The sequence below is a fragment of the Typopeltis vanoorti genome, chromosome 4 (assembly GCF_054136105.1).
Source record: "Typopeltis vanoorti isolate ZY-2024b chromosome 4, IOZ_Tvanoo_1.0, whole genome shotgun sequence".
Lineage (NCBI taxonomy): Eukaryota > Metazoa > Arthropoda > Arachnida > Uropygi > Thelyphonidae > Typopeltis > Typopeltis vanoorti.
Window position 1 is genome coordinate 154,155,897 of NC_143552.1, and position 15,276 is coordinate 154,171,172.

A 15,276-nucleotide genomic window follows, 5' to 3' on the forward strand; every position below is an offset into this window, starting at 1 on the left:
TCAATCAATGCAACCATTCCATTTCCCTTGTTTTAGCAGGATTCGAACCCATATCCAAAAGGCTGTGGGTTCGAATCCTGCCATGGGCATAGATGTTTGTGATTGTCTGTGAAAATACTAGTGGTGGTGGTGGGCAGTAGATGGCATTGGTGCAGTTGGAGTTCATTGTGGTTGGTGGATTGAGTGGTGGAGATAGTTGTAGAGTAGGTGCCCTCCCTCGATGAGTCTCTGAACTCCTGGAAGTGTCACATAATAATAACTGATTAAGCATGCAAGAGGAGGAGGGCATTATGGGAGGAAATAAGATGAATGGTAATCAGTTCCATGAGGAGTACAAAGAATAGGAAAGGTGGGTAACTCAGTTAGCAGGGTAGCAAAATTGGTATGAGCAGCAGTCAGCTAATGAAGTAAAAAAAAAAATAATATAAAAAAAACGCAGGGAGTGTTTTCTATAACGTAGCCAGCAGAAGAAAGAATGATTATGGAAGGATGATATTGGTTGGTGAAAATGGTAAGAGGATAACCACTGCAGAGAATATAGTTGAGATATTAAATAAGCAGTTCTGTTTTATTCTTGTGAATGTAATATCATGAAGAGTTTGAGTACAATGAAAAGGGAGGAAGAGAGATCAACTGAGTAAGTAGGAGGTATATAAGAATTTGAGTAAACTTTAAAATTAAGGCTATGAGACTTGATGATTTATTACCTTGTGGTTTGAAAGAATATGTCAGGGAGGTGAAATCTGCTGTGACATATTTAATATATATATATATTTTTTATGTTGCTCCCACCAATGAAAGGTTATTAGCAAACCTATAGCACATATTGTACCATGGGTGGAATAGAGATTTTTTCTAAATCTCTATTCCACCCACTCTATTCATTAAATCTAAAATTATCAATTTTAGATTTAATGAATTTTAATGTGAAATATGTCTTACATTGGGCTAAGGAGAGAAAGAACACAAGATTGTGTATTTTTGAAGTGGTGACAACATAGCTTGTTGTCACCACTTTATAAGAGAGGTGACAACAAGCTTCAAATTATAGATTCCAATTTGTGTGTCAACTGGTGCGATTAAAGGTTGACAACAGTAACATTCTCTTTGATAGACAGCATGGATTTGCTAAAGGAAAGTCATGTTTTGATAATCAGCATATTTATTACAATATGCTTAACAAGCACATTAGACAAGGGAGATGCATATGCAGTATATCTAATAGACAAGCTTAGGTGTTAAACATTATTTATCATTTGTTGGTGGTGTATTAACACCACCAAAAAAACTAATTTATAAAAAAGATGTTTATTACTGGCTTATATTTTGCTGGATTTCAAACTAGCACCTTCAGCGAATCAGCATGTTATAGTTTACATGCGACAATGAGTAAGTGAAACATTTCAAACTGTAATAGACAAGAGATCTAAAGTCCTATTTTGGCACTCTCTAAAAAAGTTGTAAAAAAACAGAAGTAGTGGTATTACAGCTATGTAGGAGTTGATTTTAGGATAACAGTCTCCCAAATATTTGGCAAATTAATGCAACCATACTTGTTCAGGTTAGGAGAATTCTTCATAGCCATGGCTGACTAAAAATAATCTTTCTGATCTGTAACAACTTCTCTATAGCACACTGATTTTCTTCCATCTAATCCTGTGTGAAGGAGTGGCCAAAGCATGGTCTGCTAGTCTCGACTTGCCATAATAACATCCACCTTGGAGAACATAAAAAAAAATACATTTGTTACCATTATTAATCACATCCTGAAAAATTCTGACATAGCGGTTAGTTTTGATATTACTTCTTTATTTACCAATGTACCACTAATAATCACTCCTAATTTAATTAAAGTCTGATTTCCCCCTGATATCTTTGAATCAATCAAATTTACCATGTATACAAGTTACTGTACATGAGAAGGGAAAATCTGCAAACAGATTAATGGAACTGCTATGGATTTCTCCATAGCAGTACCATTAATACCACAGCTACATACCAGCCCCACAAACACCCAACAAATATGGTTTGTTAATATGTTTGCCATTTGGTCCATGGACAAGACACTTTAAATGCTTTTGTTCACTCATCTAAACAGCCAACACCCAAAAATTTACTTTATAGTAGAAAAAGAATCTAATAACTATTTGCCTTTTATTAACACATTAGTGACCTGCCTTTCAGATGGATCACTATCTTTTTCATTTACAGAAAGTCAACACAGTATATAAACAATCGCATCACTAAGCCAAGCCTAAGTATTGTATTCTAAAAAACACACACATACTCAGAGTGATTTGTTCTAATGATAAAGCTCTTTCCACATAACTTAAATATTTACACCATACTTTCTTGACCAATAGTTACAATTTCTACAAAATAGATAAAATACTACATAGCCCCATTACTTACCTTCCACATACTTCATATATTCCATATCCTGGAATGTATGAAGTTCCTTTTGACTGTGACTTGGTCTACTATGGGAAGATCTGTTAACATCTGCCTTGGGGAACATAAAAAATACATTCACTACCATAATTATGACAAGTTCGGACTGGAAGACTAGGCTTTGGACACCCCTTCACAGAGGATTAGATGGAGGAAAACCAAAGTACTATTTAGAAACCAATACAGGTCAGAAAGATTATTTTTAGAGTCAGCCACGACTATGAAGTATTCTCTTGACCTGAACATGTATGATTACATTAGTTTGCCAAAATTTTGGGAGACTTTCATCCTAAAATAAACTCCTACATAGCTGGAAAACTACTACTTATATCTTTTACAACCTTACACAGGGCACGAAATTAGGACTTCAGATCTTTTGTCTGTTACAATTTGAATTGTTTCTCTTACTCATTGTCATGTGCAAACATGCTGCTTTGTACTCTGAAGATAGTTTGAAATCCATCACAATATAAGCCAGTAATAAAATCTTTTTTTTTTTTTTTTTTTTTTTTTTATAAATTAGCTTGTTTGGTGTTGTTAATTCCATTAAAATAAGCTATGCATGCACAGTGGTATACTTAGAATTTGCAAAGGCATTAGATAGATTGCCGCACGATAAGTTGATAGTCAAACCAAAATAGATGAGGTTGGATAATAGATCAATGTGTTGGATTGGAGATTAGCTATCTGATAGATATCAAGAAGTTGTGCATGGAGGAGCAATATTCTGGAAGAGGAAAGTCACTAGTGGCATGCAGCAAGGGTCTGTTTTAGAATCCCTGCTGTTTAACTAATATGCTAATGAAATTGGGGAAGGTCTGAATGGAGATATTCAGTTGTTTGCAGATGATAAGTTGGGAAAGCCATGAAAACCAAAGATGGAATGTAGAGTGTACAATTCATTGAAATGTATTGAAATAGGTTGAGGAAATAAGAATTCTAGAGGTTATGGTAGATAGTGAACTAAAATTTAGAGGTCACGTTGCCAAAACTGTGAGGATGAAACAACAAACTCTGGCAGTGATTAAGGCATTGCTGTATGAGGGATTGATTAAACACCATATGGATTACTGTGCACAGATTTGGTTACTTTTATTATTATCTCAAGACCGCCCCCCCCCCTCCGCTTAGGAGTCAAAGCCTCATCTAGGAGGTCCTTTGTCACAAAGAGCTCATATACCGTCTTAAACACATCAAATTCTCTGCAGACACCACACACTCTCAAGGCAAAGCATTCCAATCATTCACATCCTGCATGCAAAAAACCTCCTCTCACATCCTTCTTATACGGCTTCCAGGGATGTCCTCTGGTTCTCACACAGTTTGCTATAAAACCTCTCCAACACTGATCCTACAATAACTCCTTGCTAACTTTTGGTCTCTATCATATCATCCCTCTTCCTCCTATTACTACACTCTGTAAATTGCATCTTCTCAATCTTTCCTCATATTCGACATTCCAGAGATCAGAAACTGCCTTAGTCATCTCTGAACACTTTCCAACATCTCTTCGTACTTTTGAAAACCAGATGACCAAATCTGTGCTCAGAAGTCCATGTGTGGCCTAATCACAGCCTTATACAATGGAACAAGAATCCCCTTACTTCTACAAGTCAGTGTCCTTCGCATCATTCCCAGAATTCTTTGTGTTGTCCTCACAATTTTGTCAATGTGTCCCCTAAATTTCAGATCCTTATCGACTATCACCCCAAGATGTCTTATTTCCTCCACTTTCAACAATAATGCTGCCTTCCAATCTTTGCCAATATCCCCACCAAGCATAAATTATACATCCCATCTTTGTTTCCCAAATTTTAGAACCTTACATTTTGCAGCATTGAACTCGCATCCCCATTTACATGCCCATTCACTCAATTTATTCAAGTCTTCTTGTAATGCCACAACATCATCTCTACTCTTCACAGTACTTCCCAACTTTACATCATCTGCAAACAACTGAATATCCCCATCCAAATCGTGGCCAATATCATTAACATACAGGTTAAACAGCAATGGCCCTAAAACAGATCCCAGAAGCACGCCACTAGTGACTTTCCTCTTCCTGAATATTGCTCCGCCATACACAACTTGCTGATAATTATCAGATAGCCAGTCTCCGATCCAATGCACTAATCTAACATCCAGCCCCATCCACTATAGTTTCACTATCAACTTATCACATGGTAATCTATCAAAAGTGTTTCCAAAATCTAAGTATACTAGTGTGTATCACTCTCCTCTGTCCAAGGAAGCCATCACCTTATTATAATTATTATTATTACCCAAGACCCCATTGGAATCAAAGACTCATCTAAGAGGTCCTTTTGTCATACACACAGCTCATCATATCATACACACTCAAATTCTCTGAAGACACCACAATCTCAGGCAAGGCATTTCAATCATTCAAAACTTGCTTCTCGCTCCCCTGCCCTCCTTATACAGCTTCCAGGGATAACTTATGGTTCTCCCCTGATCTCTCATCGTTTGCTGTAAAACCTCTTCAACATTGATCCTATAACAACTCCTTACTAACTTGAAGGTCTTACCATATATCCCCTCTTCCTCCTATCCACTACACTCTGTAAATTGCATCTTCTAACCTTTTCTCATATTCGACATTCCAGAGGTCAGAAACTAGTTTAGTCACCTTTGGACCTTTAAGTAAGTAGATTACTAAAACATGACCTCCCTTTAGTAGATCATTCTGTCCATCAAAGATAATACCATTGTTGTCGACTCACTTCTGAATCCTAGTTCTCACCAGCTTCTTCAACAACTTAACCACAACAACAGACACACAGATAGGCCTATAATTTGATGCCTGAGTTCTATCTACTCCCTTATGAAATGGCAGAAACTTGCCCTCCTTTGGAACTCGATCCAGTACAACACATTAAAAAAATATGTCGAGGCAGATGTCAACTCCCTGGCACATTCCTTCAGAATATGTGGCGATATATTATCAAGTCCCACAGTCTTATTAACATCAAGTTTGCTGAATTCCTCATACATCTCTTGCTCATTTCCAGTCTCCTCCCCATAATCAGCTGCTCTCAATCCCTCCATGATGTCACATTCACAAGAATGAGAGACCTTTATGAACTGCTTATTAAGTATCTCCCACTATATCTTTTGCAGTAGTTGTCCTTATACCATTTTCTCCAATCAATGTCATCTTTCATTAATCTTTTTTTTTTCTGGCTACATATTGAAAGAGCTTCCTAGGATTCTTTTGGCTTCATTATCTAACTCTGCTGGCCATACTTCACTTTTGCTAACCTTACCAACCAAGTCACCCTCCTTGCCTCGTCTTTGTAATCCTCATGGAATTGATTACTACCACTTCGCTCATTCTGCCTCCATAATGCTTTTTTCTCTGTATTGCATGCTTAATCTCTTCGTTCATCAATTTCACACCTACCTTATTTAACCTTCTCAATCTTGGGATACATTTAGACATTGCTTCTTCTTCTAGATAGTTCTTGAATATCACCCAAGCTGCACTGATCTCTTAACTCCTCCTTCCATGCTACACCTGCAAGCTGTCTCCTGAGCTCTTCGTAATCACCAGCCTTGTAGCCACATATACCCTTTTCTCAGAGGTCCTCACATTGCTGGCAACCACCCAGGTAATCACTTCATGGTCACTCTCACCAATTGGAGGGTGATTGGGCACCTCATTTATAATTACATCCTCCGATGAGATTATCAAATCTAAGATCCTCGTGTGTCCTCTGTTACATACTGTCTGAGATAGCTGTCCCTCAAAAACTAAAGAAACTCATTTTCTTTACTTCCAGTTGCTATGTCATCATTCCAGTCTTTATTGCCGTAGTTATAATCACCCATAATAATCAACCTTTTCTTATTTTCTTGGCTAATTTGATTATACATTTCATAGTCACTACAATCCACATTACCAGGTCTATAACATTCAGCTAAGTATTTCATTCTAGTCACTTCTATCTCACACCATACCGTCTGAAAAGCACTGGCATTATTTCCATCTTGTATCTCTCCTTTGTATGGACACAACTCTTTCTCTATCATCAATAGCACTCCCCCTCCCTTTTTACCCTTTCTGTCTCTATTCCTGTCAGGATGTCGTCCTCATCCAACTCAACAATTACAACAACCAAGAATTCAATGCCCATAGGTGTCTGATGCCATCTTCATATGATTCATATTCTTCCACCATTCTATTTTGTGCAAGATGACTCATCCAACTATGTCTCACTTATTCCAACTATTTTTGGGTGAACAGACTCAATTAATGCAACCATTTAATTTGCCTTGTTTCTTACACTTCTGGCATTCATATACAAACACAGCAGCAGCAGCTTATTCCTGGATCTATAGCTAGTTCCACTGACACCACTTATTTGATGCGACTTCTCCATGCCTAACTCGAGCCATTTGTTTTTCTCCATTGAAGAAAGGGAAGGGTGTGTTCCTCTGTCCACCCTGAGCCTGCCCATTTCTCTGTCTGTCTTGCACACCTGTTCTCTCATTCTCTATACTCATGCCGCTCACTTCTTCATTCGCAACTACCTCTTCAATCTCACATGTCTTACTCTCCCATTCTTCCACATCACTTACCACTTGATCAGATTCATTCTTTGCACTCACTTTTCTACCTTCCAGCAGCAGTCTCTCCAAGCAACTCACACCAAAATCACTCAAATACAGTCCATCGCTCCTATACAGAAAGACCACTCATGGGGTCTTTCTTTGCCTCTTTTATACCAATGCTATTTGTTTTCATCATTTTTACTCTTCCATACATATCTCGAATTATCTTAACTTCATTCCGCATCCATTTCATCTCGTCTCATCTTAACAAACTAATCTTTTGAACCTTGCATCGCACTTTCGCATTCATTCATAAGAATGAATTCTTTTGAATTTTTGAACTTTCAAACTTTGTGTGATACGTTGACTGTGAACATACACACTTGTTTACAGTCAATACCGCTTGCCACCTTATCTTTAACTGCACTTTGTTTTGTAATTTCTGCCACATTTGCATCACTTTCGTCTTTTTTACCATTGATTGTTAAATTTTTCAGATTGCTCGTTCTCTTTTTCAAAACTAACATTTTTTGCTGCTCTTTTACACTGTCCTTTTCTATAGATGAGTGCTCATCCTCATCTTGGCATTCTCGCTACTAACAGTTATGAACATATTAGCACTCATCAAATTCTCATTCAGCTCACACTTTGCACACACACACCCTCCTTCTCTCTGCCTTAAATATCCACAATTTATCTATATAATCAAATGAGTACATATAGCACACCTCACATTTCACAAAACGACTGAAATCGAAATGGAATTCCTGCATGGACAGTCCACTGCCATCTTTCCTTTGCCAGTTACTATACTGAGCTCTAATTTCAAAGAATTTGTAAATAAACTTAAAGAAAAAATCCCCCACACTAATAACACGGCAAGCACACAACTTTTATAGCTACTCTTACTCATGTGGGCACGCGCACGCACACACACATTTATATACTATTAGTTATTTCAAAAACTGGGAGTCCTCTTTACATACCTGGTTCCCTTGTTTTCAAAAGGATAGAGATACTAGAAAGAGTCAAGAGGTGATGAAGGTGATTCATGATCTCTGGAATGTTCTGAACCAAGATAGATTAAGAAAATGCAAACTGCATTGTCTCATGTATAGGAGGAAGGGACAGGGGAGAGAGAGATATAATAAAGACATAAGTTGGTAAGTGATTTTTTCACAGAATGGTGGGGGGGGGGGGAGGTCATTCCTGGAAGCTGTATAAGGATGGTGTGAGCAAAGGAGTGAGAAACACTTTTTTTTTTTGCATGGAGAGTGGTGAATGATTGGAATGCATTTCCTGAGTATGGTGAATGCATCTAAGGAACAACATGGTGAGCTGTGTGCATATGACAGAGGGACCCCTCCCCCTCTCATAATGAATATGACTCCATGCAAGTCTGAAAATAATATTTTGTTAACTTTTGGCACTGTACCCTGCCAATGCCAAACACTCATCTTTATTTCCGATATTTCTGGCATTTGGATGTTCATTCCCTTTGGTCCACAGCTATGATTACATAATGTCATTAACTCATTCAGATTCTAAACCTGGCAAACTGTACCCTGCCATTTGTGATCATTTCTGCACTTGCATTAATTTGTCTCAGGTACGACTAAACATGGCTTTGACTGCATCCCTCCCTAATACCTCAAGTTTCAATGATTTTACACTTCCAACCTCTCAATAAGCAACACATTCTCCAAACATCTAACTCCAAAACATTCAAAGTCAGTCTGTCAGGCATATACTAGTCCTTTCATCCATCAACTGCATAATATTACTGCTGTGTAATTTTCTCAATGACTTCAATCGCTACCATTCTCAATTCAGTCTTACAATACTGATGAAGCTGATTCATAATCTTCACTTTTTCCAGTGACTCTTCCATGTTTGCTGGCCTGGTTGGCTGAGTGGTTAGTATATCTGCTCTCCAGCCAAAAGGCTGTGGGTTTAAATCCCACTGTGGGCATGGATGTTTGTCATTGTCTGTGAAAATACTAATGGTGGTGGGCAGTAGATGGCAAATGTATAGATGATGTGGGTTGCTGTAGGCGGTAGATTGAGTGGTGGAGACAGAGCCGTAGAGTAGGTACCCTCTCTCGATGAGTCTTTGGACTCATTGGAGGTGTCACATAATAATAATAATATTTTCTCTTATTGCATATTTTCTTTGAACTCTCTAACTAAAAGCTTCACTAACATCCTTGATCTACAACACTTGGGAAACATGCTTTCATAACATTTTCTTTAAATACCATATTTGCCAGCGTATAAGACGCACCGGCCTATAAATCGCAACCCCTTTTTTGTACACATTTTTTCGGAAAAAAAGTTTATCATTGAATATTATAATGAATTTACAGTATTTCAAATATAAAGTAATAAGTAGGTCTACTTTCAACAGATACCTAATCTAACTAGGAAAAAATATTCACCTTTTAATCTTCTTCATCAAAACCCAGAAATTCATCTCCAGAGCTAAATGAAGAGACACTTGAAACCTCTTCTAAATCAGAATCTGAGTCCTCAAACAACAAATTGTCCTCTGTACCATCCAGCGCATTATTAATGCCACATTTCTTAAATGATTTAACCACTGTCTCAGTTTTCACAGCATCCCATGAAGCTTTGACCCACTCACAAACTTGCAAAATGCTAGGCCTCTTCCTTCTTCCTGATGGCATAACCTCAAAATCTGTATTAATAAACCATTTAAGGGATTTATGAAGGAGAAGTGTTCCACTTCTCCTTCATAAATCCCTTAAATGGTTTATTAATACAGACATCTAAAGGTTGAAGCTGACTAGTTAGACCTCCTGGAATTACAGCTAACTGAGTTTTCAATTCCTTGAGTTTATTTTTAACATCTTCTGTTCTGTGAGAATGAAATTGATCCCATACTAACAGGGCAGGCTTCTTCAACAGTCCCCCAGAGCACCTAGACCAAATGTTATCTATTCATAACTGGAATACATAATTAACGTAACTGGAATGCTCTCACACACCACAAGGAAGCAAGAAAGAAATAGCATAACTCGGAACAGAGAAAATTTCCAGAAATGAAAGTAATAAAAAACTGAGTATTGGCATATAAGACACACCTGTTTTTCAGTCCTCTTTTTAAAGAAAAAAGTGCGTCTTATACGCCAGCAAATACAGTACATCCCTCTTGTCAAATTTTCCGTCCTTACTCTCAGTTTCTTGCTCTTTCATACATTTCACATTAACTTCTTTCATTCTCCCTCCTACTGTGGTACATGATTAGCATTTCTTAAGTCACTCCAGCTCACATTGTCCTATGAACTGTATTTTTCTCTCTCTCTTTCCTCAGTGATACTTCATCATTCATATTTCCTTTAACCATTTCTTTATAATGTCATTTGTATTTTGTCCACTATTGCTCCCTCCTTCCACTACATTGTCTACAATACTATCACATACTAAATTGTTAATATTAGTCATTTCATGCTTTCACATGTAATGACTTGTAACACATCTCTCTCATTTATATACAGAAAGTTCTTTTCATGGGATAAATTTCTAGATATAAATGGGAGACATATGAGGTGAGTCCTGCCTTACATGTCTGTAGATGACATCATTGCAATGCTTGCTCTCCCAAATTTCATACTTTTCTCACTTTTTTTTTAAATGCTTATCACCCACAAAAGGTAGAATAGCTAAATCCATGTAAAAGGGTGTCTCAAGAAAATGATGCCTCAAGTGTGTACGAGTCCAAGAACTGTGTTTAATCTTTCACAATGATATTAGGTTTAATGCACTTTCTTTCAAAATGTGATCCAAAAAAAGATTAAACAAAAACAGTAAAGCTAACATATATCTTGCATTTGACTTGTTTTATATTAAAGCTTCATGTATATCCTTCAATATTAATGCTGACTTAAAACTTATAGCTTATATACTGCACTGTATAACCAAATATATACAGTACTCACTTTTATGATTTTAAAAAAATATTACTTTTACTTGAAACAACTTACGGATCTGCAATCAATGCAGGAAGGGCCGTTTCCTGAATCTTTGATGGAAAATTAAATCCCATTGCAAAAACTCCTTTTAATAGTTCAGGACATCTAAAAGACAAAGTACATATTAGATGCTGTTTGAATAGATTTGATAATTTTCATTCATATTATTAACTTGCAATATTTCTATTGTTTTTACTAATCAAGTAAAAACTTGATTAGTAAAAATCAAGTTTTTACTTGAATGAACAAAAATGAACAGTGACATGAGAAACAAACTGAATGGGAAATAAGTGAGGCTTGCATGGAATTATGAAGTGAGGCTTGCATGGAAGAAATGATGATGCTCATAACGAAAATGACCTCAATTCCAGGAGACTTAACTCCCATAAAACACTACTGCCTGTAGTGTCAGGATATCTTTTGTAAGCATGAAAATCCAAGGTGTGGAATGGAGGGAGGGAGAATAACAGATTTTTGTGCTAAACCATATCCACAGCATGTCATCAAACTGAACAATTTCTAGCTGACAGCACAATGTAGGTAAGCAAAGATCTGTAACTCTAGGAAAAAGACTGACATACATGCATTATTAAGCAAAGGTTGGGCGATTGGTAGAGCCTCTGCTACTAATGGCTCAGCAAAAACTTAAGCAAGTTTGACCACAGTTAGTAGCTGGAAGGGAATCAACTATTCGATGCTGTTGGCACACTCTTCCTCAATGAGTCTTTGGACTCCCTGGAGGTGTCACATAATAATAATAATTAAGTATTGGCATCTGTAATTCTGTGGTTTAATTCACAGCACTTAAAGAAACAAAAATGCATTGGGATTAGAACTATCTAGCCAATTATGTGGCTTCCCCAATTATGCAACATTTCATGTTAATAGTTAAAAGGACTGAGCAACAAATCATTTATTCAAATTAATTACGATACTAGAATATATAAATATTTACATTTTCCTCCTCATCAACATCAACAGAGAACTGCTATCCTTCACTTTAATTCTATTAAAACAATATACACAACACATTACAAAATTTGATATTTAAATATTTAATTTATATTACTTGAATTTAATATCATGCCTATATTTTCATCAAGACAACCAACCATTTGTTGCTAAATCATCATAAACCAGTTTCTTAGTTAGCACCTCTGACTTCTTTTTTAACATTGGACCGCTGATGCACATTCCTTGTGCAGTTAAAATGAAAACCACTGATTTAGAGCATACTCAATGTCAGGATCATTATCTTTGCACTTCTGTTTTTAGGATGTTCCCTTTTTTCCATAGCATGTTCATTCTTCTAGCATGAAAGTTCACTCAACTAACGTTAGGTAGAAACTGTTCTCAGAAGGTAATAAAGCTGTCAGAGAGAGAGGAGTGTTGAGTCATTTATCATCCAAAACACATGGAGGAACAAAGCTGATGAGTCATAAGCTGTGGTTTGGCACAATGACCTTTGCACATCTTGTTCCAATAAACCTTTAACTAATCATTATTAACTAACCAATTACCTCAGAGAAATAATCTTGAGCACAGCATATACTGTCCCAAATAAATGGATGACCAAATTAACTGGATTCTACTATACTTTATTTATTTAGCTAGTAATACTGAGGGCTCTTGTGAGGCAACAGTAGCAGTGGTGTGTAAGAAGTGCTTCGGATTCAGATAAGTTATTCTTGAAATAATTAATTGTATATAACTGATTGAGTAAAAGCTGCTATAAAAGTTGTGCGCTACTAGTATTATTAGTGTGTGGGATATTTTGCTTAAACTTGATTACAAATTCGTTGTTTTTGGCCCTCAGAGTAGTAACCGACAGAGAAAAGATGGCAGCGACTTTGTCAGTGCATCACTTTAACTTAGACTTCAGTCATTTCGTGACGTGCGAGGTGTGCTACATGTATTCTTTTGATTACACAGATGGTTTGTGGACATTTAGGGTTGATGGAAGGAGGGTATGTGCGAAGTGTGAGCTAAATGAGGATTTGATGAGTGTTAATATGAATTTGATGACAGAAAGTGTTAGTAGCGAGAATGTTGCAGGAAGTATGAGTGCTTGTTCGAAAGAGAAGCATGGTGTGAAAGAAAGGCGAAAAATTGTTAAGAAAGCATTGAAAAAGAAAACAAGTGATTTCAAAACTGTAATGGATGGTAAAAAGAATGAAAGCAAGGTGAATCTGGCAGAAGGAAACAAAATTGAGAGAAAGAAAGAAACCAGAAATAGCATGACGAAAGGATTGAAAGTGGGAAAAAAGGAAAGAATGAATGAAAGCGAAAGTTGGACATATGGACCGAAAGTACAGAAACTCAAAAGGATGAATGAGAGTGCAAGTGTGAAGAGGGAGTCGAGAGATTGAAAATTAGAAAGATTGAATGATAGAGAGAATGTGGCGTGAGATTCAAAAGTTGAATTGGTTGGACGAGGCAAGAGATGAAATGGATGCATGGTGAAATTAAGAAAATTCAGGTGAAAACAAATCAAGTACGTACAAAAGAGTTAACGAAAGACGAGTGAGTGGCACTGCATGGCAATTCCATTATTAAAGGTGAGCTGGATGAGAGGATGTGCAAGGTATGTTTTCCAGGCGGTAAAACGAGTACAGTGATTGAAGCATTGGATATGAGGAGGGAGCGAGCGAAGGAGTTGACGGCTTTAATAGGTATGAATGACTTGACAGAGTAACAAAGAGCATGACAGAATGGATATAAGGAGGCTGCTTAGAAGTATAAAAGAGAATAGTGTGACAGGAAGTGTAGTAAGCGTGTTGCCAACGTATGACTGTGGTGAGATGAGGCAGAGAGCGAGGATTATGAATGCTATGTTGGCTGAAATGTGTGAGGAGAGGAGAGTACAATTTCTTAATGTGTGGAATGAATTTGAAGGACAAAGTGAACTGTATGGGAGTGATGGACTGCATTTGAGTGGTTATGATGCGAGTCATTTGGAGAGACTGTTGCTAGAAGGTAGATATAATGAGTATAGAGAAACAATCAGATCAAGTGGGAAGTGATTTGAAAGAGCAGGAGAAACTGAAGAGGTGGATACGAATGATGAAGTAAGTGGCATGAGTATGGAAAATGAGAGAATGGGTGTGCAAAATGAACAGGGAAACAAGGAGGCTCAGGGTGGACAGGGGTACACAGTGCGAGAAATGTGGATGCTCCCAGAGGAGGTGAGAGCATGTGTAGACAGGAAATAAATAGGATGACCTGGGATCAAGAGGAAACAGTTGGAATTGAAGAGGGTTCTAAAATGAATAAACAGAAAGGGAAATGGCCCCAGTCGAGCATGGAGAGATCACATCGAGTGAGTGGTATCAGTGGAACTAGCTGTAGATCCAGAAATGAGCTGTTGTGTTTGTACACAAATGCTAGAAGTATAAGAAACAAGGCAGATGAAATGGTTGCACTAATTGTGTCTGTTCACCAAAAAATTGTTGGAATAAGTGAGACATGGTTAGATGAGGATGCCATCCTGACAGGAATAGAGATGGAAGGATGTGATGTGTTTTGTGAGGATAAAAGGGGTGAAAAGAGAGGGAGAGTGCTACTGATGATAGAGGAAAGAGTTATCCATACAAAGTAGACATGCAAGAAGGGAAATAGTGCCAGTGGTTTTGAGGCAGTATGGTGTGAGATAGAATACTTGGAAAGAAGTACTTGGTTGGTTGTTGATATAGACCAGGAAATGTGGATGGAAGTGACTATGAAATGTATAATCACATTAGTAAAGCAAATAAGAAAAGAGTGATCATTATGGGCAATTTGAATTATGGCAATATAGACTGGAATGACGAGATAGCAACTGGAAGTAAAGAAAATGAGTTTCTTGCGTTTTTGAGGGATTACTACCTCAGACAGCATGTAACAGAGGGCGCACGAGGATTGAAGGTCTTGGATTTGGTCATCTCATCATATGATGTAATTATAAAGGAACTGTCAAATCACCCACCAATTAGTGAGAGTGACTATGAGGTGATTACACTGGGTGGTTGCCAGCGAGTGAGGACCTCTGTAAGAAAAGGGTATATGTGGAACAACAAGGGGGGTGATTATGAAGAGCTCAGGAGACAGCTTGCAGGTGTAGCATGGAATGAGGAGTTAGCTGGAAAAGAGGTCAATGCAGCTTGGGGAATTTTCAAAAACTAACTAGTAGATGCAATGTCTAAATGTATCCCAAGGATGAGAAGGTTAAATAAGGTAGGTGTGAAATGGATGAATAAAGAGATCAAGCATGCAATACAGA

General features: G+C 37.4%; 1 protein-coding gene across 1 annotated transcript in view; it reads right to left on the minus strand.

The window, feature by feature from the left end:
* Positions 1-15,276, minus strand: part of LOC150107767 (ATP-dependent RNA helicase DDX19A-like) — a 273,572-nt gene that overhangs the window by 202,087 nt on the left and 56,209 nt on the right. The window contains exon 4 of the mRNA XM_090392182.1: positions 11,031-11,123. Coding sequence (XP_090248308.1) covers positions 11,031-11,123 — 93 coding nt within the window. The remainder of the gene's footprint in view (positions 1-11,030; positions 11,124-15,276) is intronic.